Source organism: Mercenaria mercenaria, chromosome 6 (assembly GCF_021730395.1).
Source record: "Mercenaria mercenaria strain notata chromosome 6, MADL_Memer_1, whole genome shotgun sequence".
NCBI classification, from domain to species: domain Eukaryota; kingdom Metazoa; phylum Mollusca; class Bivalvia; order Venerida; family Veneridae; genus Mercenaria; species Mercenaria mercenaria.
The window spans coordinates 84932695-84943941 of NC_069366.1; the positions used below are offsets into that span (position 1 = coordinate 84932695).

General features: G+C 34.9%; 1 protein-coding gene across 2 annotated transcripts in view; it reads left to right on the forward strand.

Moving 5' to 3' along the window:
• Positions 1 to 349: 349 nt before the first annotated feature.
• LOC123549887 (nuclear factor of activated T-cells 5-like) overlaps positions 350 to 11247 on the forward strand; it is a 94820-nt gene continuing 83922 nt past the window's right edge. Inside the window, exon 1 of one of the 2 annotated variants that reach the window (XM_053546515.1) lies at positions 350 to 954. In XM_053546515.1, the coding sequence (XP_053402490.1) occupies positions 885 to 954 (70 nt within the window). In that variant the 5' untranslated portion in view covers positions 350 to 884. The remainder of the gene's footprint in view (positions 955 to 11247) is intronic. The other variant, XM_053546514.1, reaches the window with a different exon arrangement.

Sequence of the window (11247 nt, forward strand, 5' to 3'; positions counted from 1 at the left end):
TTCAAACATACTGGAAATAAAAAAAAGTGCAAAATTAAGCAAAGTGTTTCGGAACATCAGATACTGCAAATTTTCTCTAGCACAGGTTTTCTGGCACCTATAAGAAACAAATAAAAAGAAAAGTATTCATTAGGTTTGTTAATTATGCAGTTGTTACATACGCAGTTAATTATTCCAGAACTGACAGCGATAATGAGATTCATTAACAATAATGGTTTATTAAGATAGAAAAACATGCAATTAAACACACATTAATAATTACAGGTATGTGGTTAAAATAGTTAAGAAGCTTATAATTTTCACCTAAACCGGCTTTTTTTTTACTGTAGGCATTTTAGCTGTGCTGGAGATCTTTTTTTTGTCTTTTGCAATAACCTTGAAATAGGAGGTACGTTTCTACACACATTTAATATTTGTTTTCAATGATGGCTATGCAATGGGAATAAATACATAGACTGGTAGTAATAAATAAGACTTTATGAATCTAAATCTGTGAACAGAAAATTTCTTGAACTTTTGCCAGGGAACATTGAACAGTCTGGGTTATACAATGAGGTAACCACATATAAAACATAAATTAATCTGTTAACAGACAAGATACCTTGTATTTATCTTGGTTAAGGTGAATTAAAGATACATTTCTGTTTACAAAATAGCTAGCCTTTCAGATAGGGAATTAAATGGATCAGTGTCACGTTAGTTAATTGGGATGGTATAAAGGAAGACTTCGTAATCAAGTTTGTATTATAACCAGAGGATGTATGAAATATTAACATTTAATACTTGAATGTCATAAATTGTCATTATCATCAAAGATAAAACAAACAATTATTTGATACAAGTTAATTTTGATAAAGAAGTAGATCTGTGCCGAACACGTGTAAATGAATGTCAAACTGCACTTAACAGATCAGAGTGAGTTGATAAATATGGGAATTTATTCCGATGTATTAGGTAAGTCACTAAATACACTCTTATCTTTTCCTGTACATTGTTTTAACTTATAACAGTCTGTTGGTGTTTTATTGGGTATACCAGCCTATCAATTTATTGTTTATGCGGGAGGTCATGGGTTCACTGCCTGGCCTCATACCAAAGACATAAAAAAAAGTACTTGTAGTTAATCCGGGCTTGGAGCTCAGCTTAAAGGGGATCTTGGGCTGGTCAGCCCAATATTAGTATAATATGACTGGCTTGGATATCACGTCACATGACTATATACTGCATGATAAGTTGGATACCATGCTCACATTCGTTTATATGGCTGAAAAATTGTTGAAATAGATGCTTAATGGGAATGCATGCGCACATGCACAATACATCATGTATCACCATTAAAAAGAACTGTGTAGACTTGTTATTAACTTGACAGGTAACAAAATAGAAGCATTTCTGTAGCATATTCTTACACCACTTTAGTAGGTCAGGTTGATGTAAAATATAGCTTGGTCTTGATAGTCCTATTCAAAATTTATTTGATTAAGATCAAAGCACTAGTAATAATGAAGCAGAAAAGATTTATTACAAATAGACATAAGAAAACACCATTAGCTTGTTTCCACAAATGCACAGAGAACAGCTATTGGTGCTTTAGAACATAAACTTTGAGCAATTTGATCTTGCACCTGCTGAAAAAAGAACCAGCATTTACACATTAACTAATTACATGTTATAAACTGAATGTACATTAACACCAGGTGCATCATGTAACAACAAAACATGTGCAAGAAAGAAAGCACTAATTGTTCTGAATGTGAAAGCCCATAAGCGCCATGTTCATTATTGTTACTTAGAATCACGTGAAAGGACATGATTTCAAGTTGTTCCGACATAGCCTGGAAGTGCATGTGTACTATGTCCAGCATGATCACTGAGAATCATGTGAAAGCATATGATTTCTAGTTGTTCTGACATGGTGTTAAAGCAAAGGAGCATTGTAAAACAGGATTACTGAGAATCTTGTGAAAGTGCAGGATTTCTAGTTGTTCATGGACTCAGGAGCACTATGTTCAACATTAAGTTACTGAGAATCATGTGAAAGTGCAGGATTTCTAGTTGTTCATGGACTCAGAAGCACTATGTTTAACATTAAGTTACTGAGAATCATGTTAAAGTGCAGGATTTCTAGTTGTTCATGGACTCAGGAGCACTATGTTCAACATTAAGTTACTGAGAATCTTGTGAAAGTGCAGGATTTCTAGTTGTTCATGGACTCAGGAGCACTATGTTCAACATTAAGTTACTGAGAATCATGTTAAAGTGCAGGATTTCTAGTTGTTCATGGACTCAGGAGCACTATGTTCAACATTAAGTTACTGAGAATCATGTTAAAGTGCAGGATTTCTAGTTGTTCATGGACTCAGGAGCACTATGTTCAACATTAAGTTACTGAGAATCATGTGAATTCATAGATGTTCCAGTTGTTTATGATTTGGAGACACAGGGGCATGGTAACAGCAAATCATGTGAAAACCATGAAAACACACAAGTTAAAATGGGGTATATTGGAGCAAGAATTATTGACATGGTCTCCTATGATGTGGATGATGACAAGGAGCAGCTAGTTAATGTTTAAAACAAATTCATTTGATTTAAAAAAAAAATCTGGATGCAGATACTGTATACTCAAGCTTGCAATTTTGCAGTAAATGCACTTTCAGCACAGATGGTATATTATAAATGCCAAAGCTACAGAACACATTACAAACAAAAGGGCAAAGATAATTTAAGTGCAACAGTTCCTAAACTTTAAAATGAACTTTTATTACTAAAATGTGTGCTTGCTATCTTAAGCAGGTTTAACTTTGCTCATTGCAATCATACTGGTTTGGAGCCAGTTTCCAGACAGGACCAGTTTCTAGACACATGTAATATCCGCTTTATTTCGTTGTTATTCCTGTTATTGTTTCATCTAGATCATTTAGGTGTTTGTTCTTCATGTCTACAATTAACCACTATATTACAAAACTGTTTTATGTTAGTTTTTATGCCCCCGAAGGGAGGCATATAGTTTTTGAACCGTCTGTCAGTCTGTCGGTCTGTCAGTCTGTCCGCAATTTTCGTGTCCGGTCCATATCTTTGTCATCGATGGATGGATTTTCAAATAACTTGGCATGAATGTGTACCACAGTAAGACGACGTGTCGCGCTAAAGACCCAGGTCCGTAGCTCAAAGGTCAAGGTCACACTTAGACGTTAAAGGTCATTTTTCATGATAGTTGGGCGTGTCCGGTCCATATCTTTGTCATCCATGGATGGATTTTCAAATAACTTGGCATGAATGTGTACCACAGTAAGACGACGTGTCGCGTGCAAGACCCAGGTCCGTAGCTCAAAGGTCAAGGTCACACTTAGACGTTAAAGGTCATTTTTCATGATAGTGCATTCGTGTCCGGTCCATATCTTTGTCATCCATGGATGGATTTTCAAATAACTTGGCATAAATGTGTACCACAGTAAAACGACGTGTCGTGCGCAAGACCCAGGTCTGTAGCTCAAAGGTCAAGGTCACACTTAGACGTTAAAGGTCATATTTCAACATAGTGCATTGATGGGCGTGTCCGGTCCATATCTTTGTCATTCATGCTTGGATTGTAAAAATATTGGGCATGGATGTGTACCACAGTAAGACGACGTGTCGCGCGCAAGACCCAGGTCCGTAGGTCAAAGGTCCTAAACTCTAACATTGGCCATAACTATTCATTCAAAGTGCCATCGGGGGGCATATTGATTGTCCGCTGATAACATGTGCTACTTATAATTTCACGATAATAGTTAAATAAAATGCAGGGCTGTCGATTTTTGCACTAATTTCATTCTATATCTATTGGAATTATCAAGAATCCGCCTTAGACGAAATTCGAGATTTTTATTGTCAACTTCGGTTTGCTTTCGTAGCTGCTATTGAATGTCAGGTTATGTTTTGTGTGCATTTTTGAAGAGATGAATGATAAAGAAATGTGTAAAAATAGTTTAATTACTTATTTTGATATCAAATTAACAGCAAAATACCGTCAAAATATTTGTCCGGATACTGGTTTACCTTACGGGGAAAATAACTTCTTTTAGTGACCCCATTTGAGGCCCCATAGAACCCATGTTTTACGCCCCAACGCGATGCTGATTACAACATCGGATGCAGAAGGAGCTGAAATTCGTGCAGTGTGGGCTTCATTTATGTCAAATATTATTTTAAGGGAATAATGGAGCCAAAATATGAAAATGTGTCCGGAAAATGGTTCCCAACCAGTATATTCTTTAGCTATGTTATCTGCAGTTAATTATACAATGAGTTTTATTTAACGATCCAAACCAGTGGGATTTTTTTTCATAAAAGAAACAAACTGCAGGAAGGCATAACAGATGATTTATAAAGCGAGTATTCAGTAAATAGAGTTCCTAGCTATTAAAGATATACAATGCTCATCCTCTACTAAAATATTTACTTCAAATGTAGAAAATTCTCATCAAATGTATTTGACTTTACTAAATACAGAAATTAATTGTGTATATAGAGCTACATTTATAATTAAATGCTGTGCAGTTTAAAATAACTTCCAGTTTTTAGTGGTAGTACACATTTTTCTGTGTTCAGCTATACATGAATTATGTGTGCCGTTTTAAACTTAATGCATAATACAATATTTTTAATACACATAAACTTGTTAATTTCATGTTTACATAAACATTATATGTAGTAATTGTTCATATTTTCAAATTTGAAATTTGGGTCTAGTATATACCTTTAAAGTGGTGAGCTTCATTTAACAGATTATACAACAAGGTTGTCAATACCAGTACATACAAAATGTTAAATGGGTCAAAATTCACATGAAATCTGTTTTGATAACAATCATAGGACGGGTTTTCCATATACCTGTGGTTTGTCAGCATGTCCTCACCAAGGCCATTGAAAGCAGTATCTGTTTACAGGAGATATTTCATTCACAACTTTGAACCCAGTCTTATCAAATAAGGATAAGTTAGTGGCCTTGAGTAGGCAAAAAAACTAAGGTGCACATTTTGTAGGGCAAGAAATACTTTACTAGTTCATTAATAGTAAACATTCATGTGCGTACATGACATTATTCAAGGGTCTACATTTTGGGCTTAGGGTACTATGAAATTATGTCATGATTTATAAAATTTAATTTGCAAATGAAGGGGTCATGAATTTGTGGCGTTCAACTAAAAAAAATCTTTAAATAAAATTTGTAGAACTTTTCTCAGAATTTGATTTTCATGGATAGAAGCAACTATGAAATTCATTAAAATTAATCCCCCTCAAATATTAATGACTTCACACTCAGTGATTTAGATTTTGCCCTGTAGGAAAATGGCTGCTGTGTGCTATGAATCCTTACATTATATGAAAACATTAATTTTTCTTTGTTGCTCTACTTGAAAAGACTGAAATGGAGACAATTTAGTGCTTTAATATATCATTGACACCAATGTGTCAATTTACTCAAAGGAATATTGAAGCAAATACAACTGAGAAGTATGACAATGTTGAAACTACTATAGTTGAACAATATTTCAGTTATATATATTTTATAGTATGTATAAGAATTTTCCTTATTCTTGCATGTCAGACAAAATTTTCTTGTATTTTTGCCAGTGCTGGAAAATCTTGTCTTAATAATTACAGCCCGGGGTGTAAGATGACTCCTGTGCTGTAGTTTATGAATGAATGCACAAATTCCTATGACACTATAATAAAGTAGTGCTTAACTGGAAATTATGAAGTAACATTAATGTTGTTAAAAGGATGCTGATATTTCATTGGTTAATATAAATTTGCATATTCAGTTCTGAAATGATTTTATTGGTCAAAAAATGCTTGTATATTTTCAATATAAGATTGTAGCAAGTTTTTAGAAAAAGAAGAAAAAAATTGCGATTCTCTGAGGTGTTCACATCAATGGTTTTCCATTAGAATTAATAGCCGGTGTTTAAAATATTTGGTTTGGTTTATCAACATCAGAATTATTGAATTGTTGTTACTTCTGTTTGACTGTTTTATGTGTGTACTCTGTGGACTTGTGAGATTTCTCACATGAAATAATACAGAAACAAGAAATATAAACAGTGGTATTTCTATGCTAAAGTATTTATGCCGGATATTTGAATGCTTAAGAACTTGTAGAACATGTGACGGAAATATCTGGCTCTCTGGTAACTGTTTTTGTGGCAACTCAGCAGATCATACCTTCAGCTGGTGAAACTTTAAGTTAATTAACTTGTCCTAATTTCCCATTCACTTCCACTTTTGTGGGAGTGGGTCCCTTGATATTCTGGTGAACTACAAGTTAAAATCATATCAGATTCTGCTATTTCAACAGCATTAAGGCAAGCGCAGTAATGCAGCACATTTCTTTAAGTTCATCATTTCATTTGCATCTAGCAAATACACTACATGAATGAACTTGTATATGTTTTAGCAGGCTCGGATCCAGAAATATTTGACTGGGGGGTGGGCACCAGTCTAGAATGAAATATTTGACCTTGGGGGGCACCAGTCTAGAATGAATATGTCACCTCCGAGGTGCATAGTGCTGAGTTGTTGAAATACAGTTATGAAATGGTGGCCTCAGGTGCATTTACTGGTGGGGGTACTCACCTCATTTTAGGTGTGGGTCAGGGGCTCTCCCTCTGGAAATTTTTGAAATACAGATGAAATGGTGGCCGCTGGTGCATTTTTAAGGTCTAAATTTTTAGGTAATGGAGGGGTTACTCCCCTCTTGATGGGGGAGGGGGATCGGGAGGCTGTCCCCCTGGAAAATTTTGAAATACAGGTATGAAATGGTGGCATCTGGTGCATTTCTGGGTCTAAATTTTGAGAAAATCTTACTTCTTTGCCAAAATAGTAGGGTACATCTTTGATGAGTATATAGGTCACTTCTCAGCCCCCTCGACCTGGACCTGTTTTAGTATACAATCATGGTTTCAGAAATTGCAGTACTTTGAGATATAAAAAGTTAAATGTTTTAAAAAGCCTGGTCATATGCCAAGCTGAAAATATCATGCATTAAAATTACATTCCACTGTGGGCCGTTCATATGATCTAACATTGCTTTTCTTGGCATCAAACTGAAAGAAATTAAAGAATAATTGTTTTTCAATCAACTCTTTAAGGCTTGTCAAAAAAAATCATCTTCAAATAAATGCCCTAATTGGCATATTCTTTCAGTGTCCAACTTAAATTCAATAGTAATATTTATTTTTACAAATTTCTGTCGACATTTTATGAAGAATGGCATGTGAAAATACTTAACATGACACGACTTGGACCTCGGGTTGGCTATAAATAAATTGATATCAACCTTGCAGTCAAATACCATACATTAGTTGCCAAGAGCTCAAAAGAACCTTAAAACTAATGAAGATATTATTGAAGGGAAGTCAGTTTAGTTTTCATTGTGTTATTAAAGTTTGAAGTGCTCTTGAAACAAAACAGATTTTACTTATAAGATAATCCCGATACTCTGGTTACACTAGCTCAATATTGTGATGAATGCTTTTAACTTATTTGAATCACTCGCCTGAGCCTGAGTCCATTTCCCGGAAAATAACATTACTGTTGTTCTACCAGGGACCCCCTGGTGCTTAGACCTACAACCAACAGCTTGAGCAGCCAATGTCTGCACCAGTAGACTAATGCTCCCTTTCTTACTAATGCCACAAAATTTCAACATCAATGCAGGAATATTTTTTAACAACTCGCATTTGCAAAAATTCAGCTGAATGTCTAAATAAATTTCTGAATAGTTCTAACTACATGTACAATACTACCTCGTTTAACAACACCTCTAATGAGCATGCATCTCTTTACAAGGACACCTTCATGAATTAAAACCTCTCTGTAACAAAACCTCTAAAGAGCAAGCACCTCTTTACAAGGACACCATCTAAAGAGCAAGCACCTCTTTACAAGGACACCTCTAAGGAGTGAGCACCTCTCTATAAGCATACTTCTAAAGTGCAAGCACCTCTTTAAAACCATATCTCTGAAGATGAAACACCTCTTAACAACAACACCTGTAAAGAGCAAACACCTGTCAACAGTGACATTATAATCTTACAAGCAAACACTTTCTCTACAATGACTCCTCTTACAAGTAGACACCTCTCTACGAAGACACTCAAAAAAGCAAGCACCACTCTAAAATGACATTTGTAAAGAGCAAGCACCTCTTTACAACCACATCTCTCAAGAGGGAACACCTCTATCATGACATCTGTAAAGAGAAAACACCTCTCCACAATAAGACATATAGAGCAAAAATCTCTCTTCAATGACACCTCTAACAAGGAAACACCTCCCAAATGATGACACCTCAAATAAGCAAGCATCTCTCTAAAATGAACTGTCTAAAGAGCAAACGCCTCTGTACAATGACAGTTCTAAAGAGCAAAACATTCTCTACATCCAAACCTGCAAAGAGTAAATGCATCTCTACCATTACCCCACAAAATAGCAACCACCTCTACAATGACATCTCTAAAGAACAATCATCTCTCTACAATGACACATACTTCCTTTCCAGAAACAGAAAACTCTTGGTAAATCAACTTCTACAAAGCAATAATTTTTGTACAATCTCTTAATAATATATGTAGAACCAGACAGTACAATCCTTGTTGAACAAGAACAATATAACAATATGACCTCTGTAGAACAAGAACAAGAACACATGACCCATGTAGAATAAGAACATTATGACCTCTGTAGAACAAGAAAATTATAACCTCTGTAGAACACTCTGTAGAAAAAGAACATTGTGACCTCTGTAGAACAAGAACATTATGACTTCTGTAGAACAAAAACAGTATGACCTTTGTAGAACAAGAACAGTATGGCCTCTGTAGAACAAGAATATTGCGACCTCTGTAGAACAAGAACGTTGTGACCTCTGTAGAACAAGAACATATGGACTTCCGTAGAACAAGAGCATAATAATCTCTGTAGAACAAGAACATTGTGACCTCTGTAGAACAAGAACATTAAGACTTCTGTAGAACAAGAACGTTATGACCTATGCAGAACAAGAACATTATGACCTAAGTAGGACAAGATCATTATGACCTCTGTAGAACAAGAACATTGCGACCTCTGTAAAACAAGAATGTTGTGATTTCTGTAGAAAAAGAATACATGATCTATGTAGAAAAAGAACATTATGACCTCTGTAGAACAAAATCATTATGACTTCTGTAGAACAAGAACATTGAGACCTCTGTAGAAAAAGAACATTATGACCTCTGTGGAACAAGGTCATTATGACCTCTGTAGAACAAGAAAATTATTACCTCTGTAGAACAAGATCATTATGACCTCTGTAGAACAAGAACATTGCGACCTCTGTAGAACACGATCATTATGACATCTGTAGATCAAGATCATTGTGATCTCTGTAGAACAAGAACATAATGACCTCTGCAGAACATCATGACTTTTGTAGAACAAGGACATTAAGACATCTGTAGAACCTCTTTACAACAAGAACATTATACTCTCTAGATGAAAACTTTATAATATTCCCTTTTGTGTTCACTCTAGATAGGTTGCACTGTACGTCTCATTTAACTTTACTGTTCATGGGTAACCGAGCTGATGCCTGTAAACCTTAGAAAGTTATCCTGCGTGGATTAGGATAGGTATTTCTATTTGGCAATGGATCTAATGTGTTCAATAAAACACACAGTCGGCTAGCAATAATCCTACTTCCACAGAAAAAGATTATGTGCTTTACAGACATGAATTCTTATACGTGTATACCCAGTATACAAAATATTTTGTTTCGAATAGCAAATTTGTATTTGTAGTCAAATTGCTTGACAGAGCATTCATTTCTTGACCCTACCTTCCTCTGTTCCTCCTCACTTTTGTATGTTGCCAAATAAATGTCAAATTTGCAGGCAGCCTTACACAACTGAGACCTATTATATCCAAGTGTGTGTTACAAAGGTCATGTCAGAATAAAACATACTTGGTCACTTGGTCAGTTAAAAGTTCAATTTGTTTACAAAGTAAACAGGCTAGTTTAAGTCCAAAAGTTCACAAAATATTAGGTTAAAGGGACTGGACTCCAGGTTTTGGCTACAAATGATTTTTCCTTAAAGTTGATGTTTGTTCATATTATGAACATTGGAACACGAGTTGTTGTTTCTAAACTCTTTAACCCTTCACATGCTAAATTTCTATATTAAATGATATTGTCCTTCTTTCAATTTTGACAGTACCATTAACTGTTAAAAGGGGTGCATACCAAAACGTTACTGACTGAATGGCGAACACTGGTCACAAAGGCAGAATCAGTTGTGTTCAGAATGATAAAGGTTAAAAATGCTAAAGAAGACAAATGTCTGGGTCTGGAATCAAACCTGGGTTGCCTCAGCAATATAAAACTACCATCATGACACATACATCATGGAGGAATTCATACTTAAATGACAGTTCATCATGTAAAGCTTTATAATTAAAGCAGTTTTTCATCAGTACCCAGTCATAAAAGCTTTTCAATTTCAAATGGAAAAATTAGTAACCAAGCAACCTGGGTTCAATTCCCAACTAAGACATGTTTTTCTCCTTATATTATAAATAGCATTTTTCAGAATAGTTAAGAAACAAAAACTCATTCTTATTTTCATAATATGACCAAAGATCATTTTTAGCCAAAATCTGGAGTCCAGTCCCTTTAATTATAAGATAGTAAGAGTTTGTTTGAAACTCTGAATGATGTTAGAGACATAAGGTCAGATTGATTAGCCAGCCTGGCTGTTGCATCTGAGGAATTGTGGTAATTACATTGATTGAACTTTGTAACAATCAACTAATTTATCTTTGCTCCTTCTTTGAAATAACTTTAATTAACCTTATTCTCTTATATGTAGATAAATCAATGGCAACAAGTAAGACCAGTTGATTAGAGTTCAACAGCTGGGTAAATAAACCTCAATACTGAGTTCAACTAGAACTGTCACAGGAGTGACGCATACCCCCACCATACGGTCTTGTCACAGAAGAATGGCAACCATAAGGAATCTTAAAAATACTTTGGAGTACTTCATCCTGGGCTTCCACATATAAGTAATACTAGTATAATACTAGTATAGTAATACTAGTAAATATATTAAATCTCTAATATTAGAGATACACTAAAAGTGAATACAAAAAAGTGTCTTACCGACCCATGTTACCACGGAAAAATGTTTTTACTTTTTACATAGGACTTATAATAAAAAA